At 44.3% G+C, this 13,099-nt stretch overlaps 2 protein-coding genes and 1 pseudogene across 12 annotated transcripts in view; 2 read left to right on the top strand and 1 right to left on the bottom strand.

The window, feature by feature from the left end:
- The first annotated feature begins 255 nt into the window (after nt 1–255).
- Nucleotides 256–2,255, top strand: LOC119178627 (uncharacterized; annotated as a pseudogene).
- On the top strand, nt 2,178–7,786 carry LOC142761750 (uncharacterized). Its single transcript, XM_075869334.1, has 3 exons — nt 2,178–2,313; nt 2,401–2,574; nt 2,953–7,786. Exons 1-3 carry the CDS (start codon nt 2,290–2,292, stop codon nt 3,712–3,714), a joined length of 960 nt encoding a protein of 319 aa, XP_075725449.1. The 5' UTR covers nt 2,178–2,289; the 3' UTR covers nt 3,715–7,786.
- Nucleotides 7,774–13,099, bottom strand: part of LOC119178046 (uncharacterized) — an 831,732-nt gene continuing 826,406 nt past the window's right edge. For all 11 annotated transcript variants that reach the window (XM_075869285.1, XM_075869292.1, XM_037429209.2 and 8 more), the window contains one exon: nt 7,774–8,129. In XM_075869285.1, the coding sequence (XP_075725400.1) occupies nt 7,935–8,129 (195 nt within the window). In that variant the 3' untranslated portion in view covers nt 7,774–7,934. The remainder of the gene's footprint in view (nt 8,130–13,099) is intronic.

Here is a 13,099-nt window from a genome sequence, read left to right as displayed (position 1 = left end):
AAAATCTTCTTCTATCCATACCTTCGGGAAATCGAGGTTTTTCAGTTTGGGGGCGTTCCGTAAAACTTCTGTTTTGGTTTTGAAATTGAGGAACTTAATGATGATAGGCCTATGAAAGCCAGGACGGCGCTGACCAATACGATGAGCGCGTTCGATGTCGCCAACGTTATGTTGATATCATCCGGGCGTTTACTTTGATTTTCCATGCATAGTCTTAGAATGTCAATTACTGCTGTGCCTGTGTAGTGAGAAGTAATGCCGCGTTGTTTCGTGACTGGCTGCAAAAGCGGCTACGACTCTGCGAGGGGTGCAGCTGAGAAGAGGCACTTTTTCAAACCGCCTTGACACCTCGCGGCTTCAAGAATGGCAACACGGGACCCCAAGAAGTGACAGGAAGCTCACGAGCTCTTGTGTTGTGTGCGACCTTCACTTTCAAGAAAAAGACATTGTGAAAAACTTTGTGCACAAGATCGGCGGTGACGTCGTCTTCATACCACGAGACAAATGGAGCCTCAAGGATGATGCCCTACCTCGCTTGTTTCCTAACTGTCCAAAATATCTGTCAAAGCATGTGCGGAAACGCAAAGCACCTGCCATGAGGCCACCTCTCCAACCGAAGCGTCGGAATATTCAGGACGATGCCGAACATGAAAACATAGCGCCGAACACCTTTGATTTTGAGAAGAGAGACTGCTCTGTGGCACGCAGCGTTGCACTCGATAGCACCAAGTCCCTGTTCAAGAAGCTATCGACAATGGCACGTGAGGGACGGCGGGTGCAAGGCTGGTCGACTGAACTCTTTTGTTCTTCTGTCGTCCTGTACAAACTCGAAGTAAAAAACGCAGTCCCCCCGAGTCCGTAAGGCAGTGACGTTCTCAAGCGATTTTTGTTTGTCAGTCAGTGCAAATGGGCAGCTTGTACCATCAACTGTCTACACAGAAAGCTCGCATCTGGAGGTCAAGTCATTCAGTGAGCTGACATGCCTGCTCAGCCATGTGGAAAAGCTAAAGTCATGTCAGGGCTTTCCTGCCAAGCTTTATCCACAAATATCGTCCTCGTCAGAAGCCAGTAAAGATGGTGAGACATGGAGACGCAAAATATGCACCATGTTGAGCTTGAATGCCACCTGTCCAGAATGCAAAACGCTAGGTAGACTGTTTTTAATGTGCACAACGAACTGTCAAGGGCGCAAACCAAGACCCAAGAGCAAATACATGAAAACGATGCGTCGGAAAATTATCCGAGCGACGCTAAAGAGAGAAAAGCTGAACAAAGAGATGACTGCTATGAAAAAACAACTTTGTAACGGGGCTAAAGCGAACATTGAAAGCGTGCTTCATGTTCTCCCTGAAAAGCAGCAACTGGCATTTAAAACAGCCATAATGGCAGCAAAAGCAAAGATGAAAAACGTAAGGCATTATGATGACGAATGGCTGATGACGTGCCTCTTGCTGCAAATTTCTAGCTTAAAAGCTTATACCCTCATTTCAGACATGCAGTTGTTGCCGCTTCCTACTAAAGCACGCTTGCGTCAAATCATCAGTTGTATCCCATGGAAATATGGGTACAATGAAGTTGCACTAAGTACCATTAAGGAGCACTATGAGGGCAAGAGCCACATCAGAAGGTGTGGCGTTCTACTTGTCCATGAGGTAAAACTCAAGCAGTCTGTTGCCTTCAGTAAGGTGTCCTGCAAAATGGACGGATTCGTCGACTATGGTGACGTAGCATCCCCAGCCACAGATCAACTCGCTGATCATGGACTAGTTCTCATGTTTGTGCCACTATTTGAGGACTAGGTGCAGCCAATAGCAAGCTTCGCAACAAAAGGAGCAGCCCCTGGGAAGGTTCTTTGTAAACTTGTGCTGAGTGCTGTGCTTGAACTGCACAAAAGCAATGCCTCTGTGCTTGCTATCATAAGTGACGGACCTGGGAACAACCACTTAATGTGGACCCAGCTTGGTATATTGGGCAAGCTGAACTCTGCATGTCATTACATCGAGCACCCTTTAGAGCCTTCCCAGAGGATCTATTTCATTTTTGATATCCAACACAACATAAAATGCATCAGAAATCATCTGAAGAAGCATACTTACGGACTGGTAAGAAAAAAACTAAACTGCAAATGTTTTGAATTAGATTTTAATCAATCACTTTCTTATTTCCAGGCAAGTTATCATAAGATAACTTTGGCCAACACGTCACGCTGTTTGACACAGAAAAAGATTAACACCTACGAGTCGTGCCAATACTGACGTGAGCCATGTTGCGCCTGACAACCTTCAGAAGATGAGTGTCAGGCTTGCCACCCAGGTATTTTGCCTACTATAGTCTATGCGTCTTACTCGTTGCATGCTGTTTGTGTTCATTATTCTGAACACAAATGCGCTTTCTTAACAGGTGTTCAGCCGTAGTACAGCAGTTGGCATCAAGCTGTACAGAGAAGCCAAAGTGCCAGGCATAGAAAACTCTGAAGGCACTGAAACATTCACCAGGATGGTCAATGACCTTTTTGATGCTTTGAACATCAAGCTACCATTGAGAGGAGTGAGGCGCCACTCGAAAGAAATACAGGTGATTACAGGACCCCTATTCACCTGATGGGGCATTGCATGTTCTTGAGTGCTCACATTGTTCAGCATGTCAACAACACGAAACTAATATTTTAAGATCCTAAAATCCTTCTTGGAGATGCCTAACATGACAGAACGAAGTTCAGTCGAAAAGAACCTGAAGCTTTTTCCGTCCCAGAAAATAACACAGTCTTTACGAGTCACTTTGCTGTCTACCATAGACATCATTGAATACTTGCTGACTCAAGGTGCCCACTATGTACTTACAGCAGAGTTAAATCAGGACCCCTTGGATATAAGCGTGTCATTCTTGTTTTTACTTGGTGCGTTTTGTTAGCACAGGTCAGTGCAACTGAAAGCCATATATTTCTGTTTTCAGCGACACTTCGGGCTGGCACGCTCATTTGGAGGTGACGAATCTCACACCACTGTTGTCAACATCAGTCAAATATTCCGCCTCCTCAGCCTCTACACACCGATAAAGACAGCTCTGCGTGGCAGTGCCCAAGGCACACCATGTTCTGTGCTCATTATTGTTACTGACACACTCAAGAGAACAAAGTTTGCCAATGAAGAAGAGAAAGTCCGCCTGCACGACTTAGTGAAAGCCAAAATGATGGAAATCACCACTGCTTCTGCTGATGCATCTGAGCAAGGACCAAGCGGCCATGCGTATTACAGGGGTGATGTGGAGGACACTGTTGTATACTACCTGTGTGGCTACGTCATACACAAGTTCACCAAGCATGCAACATGCCATCTCTGCATAGAGGACATCAGCTCCGCCACGTCAGTGCTTGCTTCTCACAGCTATTTAACTGAATACAGGAGCTTCAAGCAAGGCAGCTTAAAGCATCCAACACAGAAGATGTTGACATTCATAGAAATGTCAAACAAGATAATTTTAGCTTGTCTGGACAAGGAGGGTCTCTATGGGGACATATTTTGGAAAGTGTTGGAAGAGTTGGAGGAGCATCACCTTTCTCGACTTGGCTGTGACCAGCACAGTGCTGCATTCACGTGCCGAGTGTCAAACTTTTTCGTCATCACTCGCATGCATTTCTACTCGTGGGATGTGAACCGCCATCTGGGAAGCAGCGAAAAAGGGGCAATAGCAAACAAAAAGGCGTACCTACTGTGATAAATCACGCAGCAACCAGATGAGATTCTTAGTGTTCTTTGAATGTGTGAAGTACTCATGCTTGTGCGTGAAATAGATGTTTGTCAGGCCGTACATACTTTTTTTCGCTGCGGCCGCTGAAAAGCTAGGTGCTAGGCTTCAGTAAAGCTGAGTGCGAGCGCTTTCAGTCGTCTTCTTTCTCCTGTCCTCGCTGGTAGTTTGCCTTATCAAGACGCTAATTGTTACAGCAACAAGCACAAGCAACCATGCTTCCGAGTGGCGGAGTGTGTAAACATTGTGCGGAAATATTCTAGCCATTTCGAACCGAGCCTGCAGCCGGGCATTCGCGGTACGCGCTAATCGGAAGATCGTGAGCAATACAGGTTGCCCACCCAACTTTTCCCGGTTTTCTGGATAATAGCAACCAATTTGTTTCTAATACCGGAAAAATATTAGCCGAAAAAGCATGTAGAATCTATGGACAACATCCGTTACCGCGCTGAGCTGCAGGAGGAGGCTGCGTGTTTAGCTGCAAGCTGACCTGCCAATCGGGCTGACCATGGCGGCGGCGCCCCCTGGTGACAGTAAACGGAGAAGGGTCATGTTTCCGGGGCAGTTCAGGTGGAGTTTGACAACTGGAAAGGATCTAGTAACGTTGATCACCAGGCCATTTTGGACGTCTTGTCATACGCATCGTCCATGCGGAATGTGCATCGGCATGCAACAAAGGTCTCTATTCATCGAAGTCGCCATAGTGATCTCGAAAACAGCGTGTGCAGCAAGTACTTTGCGCGCGCAGACCTTCACTGCTAGGGCTTGCAACAAATGCCGTCAAGCCTTTAAATTCGTTGGTATTGCATTCATTGTTAAAAGCTTAACTGAAACTAACACTTTGCGTTGTTATACAAAGTGAGGATAGCAAAGTGTGAGTAGGGGGCTAGTTGATATTACTCTACTATGAGGCTCAGCTCGTTTTGAACCCGATGTCATGTAAGTCAATAGAACACCAGTTAGAGGAAATGTGGCCACTCCAGGTTTTCAAGAGGCTTTCGTGGCCAAACACATGATCAAAATGTCATATGTTTAAGCACTCTTGGTGGTGGTCCATGTTCGAACTGTGCATGCGAGCCAGCTGGTCTGCGCTGAATCAGCTCGTTTTGATTAAAAGCTACCGGATGCCATGCCTCGAAGTCTCAGCAATTTTCGTTGCTTGCGTGATCTCACTGTAAATGTCACGTGTAGGGCCGACACGGCTGGTTTCAAAACGGGTTGACTTGAGAAGTCTGGCTGCGTGACATAATGCTCCCTTCTTTCTTTTTCTTCCTCCATGAATCCGAGGCAGGCGGCAGCCATCTTGACGGCAGTGACGATATCATTACGTGGCAGAAGTCACTGCCGACCGCGCGCTCATTGATTCTTAATCTGTCGAACCACTTCCGGCGTCGACGCTGCACATATCTAGAATGTCCATAAGTGGGCACTTCAGCCACTATCAGTTTTAACATCGATGCTGAGTGACGCCGGCATATGAAACACCGGCAAAAATGCTGCATATAGTTTTATCTTGAGGATGCGGTCGCTATCGTTGGTGCACGGCGTTCATTGCAAAGACATTGTGCGAAAAGTATAGCTAGATCCTCCTGGAGTGGCTGTATTTCAACTCGATATTGTTTTATGCGGGAGTCCATGAAGACTTTATTGTCGTATTTCCGTCACAGATATGACGTTGATAAAATGAATGCTACCAAAACAAGAAAAAACTGTAAAAAAAACTTCCTCTGCCAGGAATCAAACCTTCGAAAGCACGAGCCGGAGCCGTGTGCGCCCGGCGCTCTAACAACTAATTGCTATTGCGACAGATGAAATACTATTTGCTAATGCCCCTCATATCTCACACATTCTCCCTCACATGGTTGTCTCTGTTGGCGGGACTGAAGCCCCTAGGCGGGAGCGGGACAGGGTGGTGCCGCCGTCTGTGAACGATGACAAGAGGTAATGCTGCAGCGTACTTACTGGCCCTGATAGGGTACGATTTGTCGATAATGCAGTTAAAGCATGACGTCTGAGATTAGACGCCGGCGCACAATCTTAGAGGTCATGGTTAAAGCATTTATATAGCAGTAAAAACCACTCGCCAAAATATAACGTCAAAGCATTTCACTTTGTGTTAGCTTGTGAGGCTCATTGTGAGAGTAGTGCAAGTTCCAGGGATGGGCAAAAATACCTTGAGATTTTATCCCGATACGATACAAAATATTCAGGCAAAAAACATTGGAGATACAGATGAAAGATACTAATACGAATGTTGTATCCGATACTGTATACCTGTCACCGTATATAAGACACTTCGATGGATTCGCAAATTTGTTGTTTTACTTAACAGGAAAGCTATTTAGATTTTTCTCTGACAGCGGTTGGTGAATCTAGCATGTTGTCATGGAGCCAAATGAGCTCCAACACGAAACATTCACATGATGGCACAAATACCAGTGTGCCTTGTTCATAAAAGACACTTTTTCAATACTGAATTACCACTGTGGAGCAGTAACAATGCTAGTAGAAGCATTTTAGACAGGAGGCATTTCTTGCTTGGGCGTATGTCACGCGTGAGTAGTCTGCACTTGCACAGCGCATGCGTGACTCTCTTCTTTCTGTCTCTCCAACAGCTGTGCGTTTGTCTCTCCACTTCTCTCTTACCACCTGCTTACTCTCGCTCCCCCATTGCCCATGGGCATCCCCTCCCCTTTCTCTCTCTCCTCTCCCACGCTCCCCCCATTCTGCCTTGCAATGCCAACGCATGGAGTGTCTGTTAACTACGCTCACTCGCCCCTCTCCTCTAGACATTTCTTTTTGCGATGTTTTGCAAAGCCGACTCAGCAGTGTCTGAACAGCTGCTCGTTTCTAGCTCCACTTCTCTCATAGCACCTGTTTGCGCTTGCTCACCCATGGGCGTCCCCTCCCCTTTTTCTCACCTCCTAGGCTCCCCTCTCCTGCCTCCCAATGTCTCCCAATACCGACACAGGCAGCGTCTGCTAGCGAGTTTCTTGAGTGACAAAAAAAAAAACTCGACTGCTCGCACTGCACAACCGCAATGCTCTGCATCACCCCATATTGCCCTTCGGGAAGATGCCTTCATTTTTTAACAAGAAAACGTTTTATGCCTGGGTAGCCACGCATGCAAAAAATGCCAGCTTATCAAACTGTGACCTCTCATTACTGCTCGTGCCACGCGCGTCGAGCTGTGTGCTACTTTATGCACGAACTCATCCCTGTTCCGCATGCTTCTCCTCCTAGTTTGTTGTCTTAGCTTCTTAGTCATGACATAGAAAAAGATACTTTTTTTTTAAAAGAAACCTTTTTTTTCAAACTATTAAAGCGTTAAAGTTTTCTACCTGTATTATATTCTAAAGCAAGCAGTGGCAGTGATTCTTTTATTATTCTTTGGAACAAATTTTTCCTTGTATAGATCAAAGTGACATTCACATCCCATGAAAATCTTGCACATTAGAACAAAGAGATGAAGACATGCTACAGTGTATGTGGTCTTGAATAACAAATGTCGCTTTATAAAATCCTGCTATATTCATTGTTGAGAAATCAAAGAGCTTGAATTAAAAGTTACATGCACAATTTTATTCAAGGTTGAACATTTTTATTTTTAAAATGAACTAATTCCACAAACAGACAAATCATTTTGAATTATCAGCATGAGTTCGTTCATTGAATGCTCACTTTTTTTTTTTCAAATACACCATCTGCACTTGTGTTCGTGCCCTTATTCAAGAAACAGAAAGCTTTCAAACGGATGAATTATTTTGAATTATGAGCATCAGTTTGTTCATGAAATGTTGGAAAATTCTTTTTTTTATGAAAATACACCACTTACACTTATGTCCATGCTCATATTCAAGCATCAGAAAGCTGTTAAATGGGTACAGAAGTAGCATATTTTACATCACCTGCAAAAACAACAAAATGCTGCCAAATTCAAGGTTGTGCAGCAAACATGCTGGCATATCTCGTTACCAACAAAAGTAATCAGTTGCCACTTCGTAAGACCAGATAGCTTATAGACAGGGTCACAATGCAGATTGGCTGGAATGGGCTGCCTATCGTTGTGCAAACTTTCCGAAGTCTCGCAGCTGACTGCCACCAAAAAGAATGTTGGGGTGACATTTGAACATGGCACAGCCCGCCGGCTCGTTGGTTGTGTGTGCTTCCACTGGACAGGCATGCACAAACTATGTCGACGGAGGATGCGATGCCTTGGCAGGTGGTGATGCAACTCTGCTTGCCATGGTGGTGGTGGTGGTGGTGGTGGTCTCGAGGTCCAGGGCTTGTTCCAGACGCCGTGACTCAGAGCGCAGCCGATCGGGCTGTTGAGCAACTGCTTGCAGCGACCGCTCAAGCTCAGCACTGAGGCCATCACCCCGACCCTGCATGGGCAAGATGGAGGCTGCTTGAAATACATTGTTTGCTAAAAAATTCCTCAACTCTGATTCGCTAAAACAGAGAAAAGTACTGCAGTGGAAATTCATCATAGTCCAAACCAAAATGTTGGCTGGGACAGTGTCTGACACCTTGGCAAGGTCTAACAAGATGGGTCGTAAGGCGTGCTCGTAGAATTAACGCCCAGAAAGCAGTTAAAAAGATTGGTATCAAATTCTGTTGAGCCAACCTAAAAGAGCCTTTGAACACATTTGAACACATTTGGAAAGCACTTCCACTCTTTTAAAATGTTACTTAGTTGGCTATCAAAGCAGTGCACAAAGAAAGTAATAATTCTAATTGCTAAATACTGCAAAACAATTACTTGCTCTAATATTTGCACTGTCATCACCAGTTATGATGAATACAGAAGAAAGTTAGGCCATCAGGTTGTGGGTGATTTCTCGAGAACCTCAAACTTCGGCAACAGCATCATTGCCAATTTTTAAATAAAAAACACATGACTGCACTGTCGAAAATATAAAAAAAAATTCAGCAGATCCCACGTACCTGGAAATCAATGTTATGCGAAGCATACGGAGGAAAGGTGACCGTGTCGCAATTTTTTTAAAGATGATAGTCTTTCTTGGGGACCTTCGGCAAAAAAATTTTGGTCTATCTGTCTGTACATTTGTCTGTTTGCCCGCCCTTAACGATACCTCAAATGGCACCAAACGGCCAACCCCATCCGCAGCTGCCACCAATATTGCTTAAAATTTAGCGTTCATAGTTGTGCGATTGTCAATTAAAAAGCAATTATTGTGCATATCTGAGACGCTATAACATCATTTCGAAGTTTTGTATGTCTGCCTTTATACTAGAAGAGGCACACACAAGTAATTCTAAGGACTGTAGCATTTATCGCGCTGCATTGACAGTGCAACGGGATGCTCGAAAAGGTAAGTGTTTCCAACGCTTTGCTATGTTGACACAGTGGTGGCACCTGCCCATCGCTTTGCGTTCTACACTTTACCACCTCCGAAACTGGCGTGCATCTTTCTCTGCGGACGCGCACGCTTTAATTTTGGAAGATAACTGCCAGATGGCGCTCATGTCTAACATGCCTCAATGCGCTTGTTCGCCTCCGCTACACGCTCGAGGCACTCTAACGCAGCGCCTCGAGAATACCATTCACCATTTTTTTTGCGCAGAACAACAAATAAACGTTTTGTTCACTCTCTCCGAACGCAAGACTATCGTCTTTCGATTACATCTGCAGTGTTACATGCAGATTCGAGCCAATTTTCTATTGAGCGACACGTTATGAAATGACGTTAAATGTATGTACAAATGTTGCATGCACAAACTAATGTTGCAAATTTGTAGATATAACCAGTTGTTCGCACATGCGCAACGATGTCAACTGGAACATGCGTATTAGCAACACTAGAAGCTGATATATGAAGCGCTGATGCTTGCGAAGATGCTGGCCCTTGACCCTGCTACATAAATAAACACCGCAATTGACGTTAAGCCAACATGACGGCTGTGTAAAAGGAGTACATAAGTAATGTTTATAAAACTGGGTAGGCAACACTGTCACCACTATTAACGTTTAATGAAAATTAGCGTCTACTTCAAAAGCAGTTCCGAGACCTGGCGTAGCTCCGTAGTAGAACACTTGACTGCCACGCAGAATGCATGGGTTAGATTCCTGCTGGGATCCTTAATTTTATTATTTGCATTCGTAAAGGGGTCAACACTGCCTATGTGAGGTTTTTCTTAACACTGACATTTATTCTATGCCTTCATTGGGTCGACGCTGCCGTTGTCTGGTATTGCTTAACGCTCACACGTTGCCCCGCCGCGGTGGTCTAGTGGCTAAGGTACTCGGCTGCTGACCCGCAGGGCGCGGGTTCGAATCCCGGCTGCGGCGGCTGCATTTCCGATGGAGGCGGAAATGTTGTAGGCCCGTGTGCTCAGATTTGGGTGCACGTTAAAGAACCCCAAGTGGTCTAAATTTCTGGAGCCCTCCACTACGGCGTCTCTCATAATCATATGGTGGTTTTGGGACGTTAAACCCCACATATCAATCAATCAACGCTCACACGTTAAAATATTCCGTGTGTGTTTTCGTCTTTCCTGGGTAGATACTAAGTGTCAATCACCTATGACACATACCCGCTCGTGATGTGCCACTGTCTGGCGGGAAGTGTTTGACGACGTACGCGACGAGATTGTGACATTATTCATGTATTGACCAGTGAGTCACATTCGTCAAACCATCTTCCCCTCCCATGCCGATTTCTGTTCACGCCAAGTTAAGGGGGTGGCCACGAGAGTATTGACCAGCGAGTCATATTTGTCAAACCATCTTACCCTCCCATACTGATTTTAGTTCACGCTAAGTTAAGGGGGTGGCCATGAGAGAACCCAAACATAAGTGGCTAGATAGATAGATAAATGGATAGATAGATAGATAGATAGATATGCTCAAAGTCGCCGAAGTTCGCTAAGAAATGCTTTGCACTTAAAAAAAGAATTTCATATTTGCTCTCCTGGTTTTTAGTCATATGTTTCATATTTCGTTTTCTCCTTGAATCCCGTTAGATAACCCCTGGTGCGGAGGATCTCTTCAAGAACATGAGTCTAAATAAATCTGTACTAAGACCACTCACCTCTGAAACATGCTTGCTTACCAGCACACTCTTCTTTATACCTTGAAAGCCTTGGTGACTCTATGAGAAATCTAACATGCATGCCCGGTCTATATTTTTGTTTTGTCTGAGTTTTTCGTATGTTATGTGGCCACATCCAAAGTGTGCGGAACTGAAACTTTCTATTCTAAATAACACTCCCAGTGCACCAAAAAAATATTTGAATGCGGTGGCGTGGGCATCCTGCTTTTGCTCACCACAATATTTCTGGATTTCATTGCACGAATAGAGCCTAAACTATAAATGTTGTGTCAAAAATTTTTGCTGTTGACTTTAGCAGGTGTTACTGTGAATTATATCAAGGCTTTTTTTATGGCGTCCTCAAAAGAGAAACGATAGGACAAAATTGCAAACTCAGCCCAAATTGAAAAAAAAAAGCCCTCTAGGCCTGCGCGGGATGCACAGCACGGTCACAGTGAAAGCTGGGAGAGCGGCTTTTTTTAAAAACACTCTTAGAGCTACAACTATATGCATACATACGTGGTACCCACTATGCCATAAATCATCAAAATTTTCGCGCAGTGGAGAAGTGTCTTTAGCATTATTATTCATCTTTTTTTTTGGAAAAGTGTGGTACTCGCTACACACTTGTAAGGAATTATACACACTTTCTTGATGCTGTAGCTTATGACGATGAAGATTTATGCCGGAAGCTTTTGTTGTGAATTGGAACATTCAACGACATGCACTTTATGCAGTTTGCATAGTATGATGCCTGGTTGTTACTGTACTGTTTTAAAATGTTTTATTATGCATGTTAACGTGACTCTTTAACCGACACAAAACCTGCGTAACATCAGTTCACAACAAAGATTCAAGCACCGGCATAGCTATGTAGTGGGCTGCCACGCAGAAGGGACCCAGATTACTCTCATTTTGTACTACTTCTACACTGCTTTCATGAATGAAGTTTTCAGAGCCAATCACGATCAGTGCAAAAAAAGAAGAAAAGGAAACGAGAATCTGAGGTATAGCGCATCAAGGACAGGACACAGAAAAACCTTAGTCAGAAACAAGAGAAACACAAGAAAGTGCACAACACAAGCAGTGTCGTATAAAGGCACTAAATATCTTATCAACCTCAGCTAAGCATGTAATCACGTATTTGCGTAGATATGAAATGTCAGTATCTGTGAAAGCGACTGAAGGCTCCACTCTGGAGCCTTCTGCTTCAGCCTTCCTCATTATGATGTCGTGGTTTTGGGACGTAAAACCCAAGATATTATTATCATTGGTGATATAACCTTAAGTGAACACTTCTGGAAAAATTTATGACATGCAGCAGTGCACAAGTGAGAGAATTAATGCGGCGATGTTTACTATAAACTTTTCAACTCTGTGTAGCGTGCACCAGAGCCTGAGTATTATGAGCTGATTATTTAAGCGTTCACGAAAAGAAGATTTCAAAGAAAAACGTTCTCATTCTGTATTTTTCTTTTCGTTCCCGTTTATGTTGTTGGCTGCCAAAAGCTTCTGTCAAGGATACCTGGCCACGACACCAACGATACCTGCTGGCTCTGCAATGTGTGCCTCAAGAAAAAAAGCCTGTCTACATCTATGAGAACTGCGATGATGTGGACCAGATACTGATTGCTACCTCAAACAAGCGCGTCCACCTTCCATTCTCAAAAATTGGGGACATCTGAACGTGGCGCCCTCTCTTGGAAGCAGGAATGCCAGCCTGCCATAAGTTAATTGAATAGAAAATCAGTGAGAAAAATCATCTCTTAAAAAAAGCTAGTCATCAGAAAGGACTCAGGGTTATACATTGGAGAGAACCACTGGTACATTTTGGTAAAATTGCAGTATCACAGTACTAAGCATGTGGCTTCCCTAGACAATCGAACATTGCCTAGAAACACATAGAATATCATTGTTGAATATTAAACACTCTGCGAAGCCAGGCAGTGTGTAGTGCGACACTGTAACTTTGCCAGACTGTTCAAACAAGTCTCTGCTGTATAAAACTGGGAGTCGTTTTTTATAACTAACTTATTTCGCCAGACATGATATTTTTCAGTTATTACCAATCAGTTACAGCAGGCCGTCGCTTTGGCAGACGAGAAATAGTGCTATGTGCCAGGTGTCTGCAAATCCTGGTCTCGCTTGCGATGCTTATAGGCGAGGCTGCAGAATGAGTTCGCATTAGCCCTCTAGAGAGCGCTGGCAGCGAGCCTCTGCATACGCTGGACACAACTAAAATGTGATAATACATTATTCCCGAAGTCACAAGAAAAAGTCTTACAGGAGCAAAATAATTA

Source organism: Rhipicephalus microplus, chromosome 1 (assembly GCF_043290135.1).
Source record: "Rhipicephalus microplus isolate Deutch F79 chromosome 1, USDA_Rmic, whole genome shotgun sequence".
Classification (NCBI taxonomy): Eukaryota; Metazoa; Arthropoda; class Arachnida; order Ixodida; family Ixodidae; genus Rhipicephalus; species Rhipicephalus microplus.
This window is presented reverse-complemented; position numbering and strand designations above follow the sequence as displayed.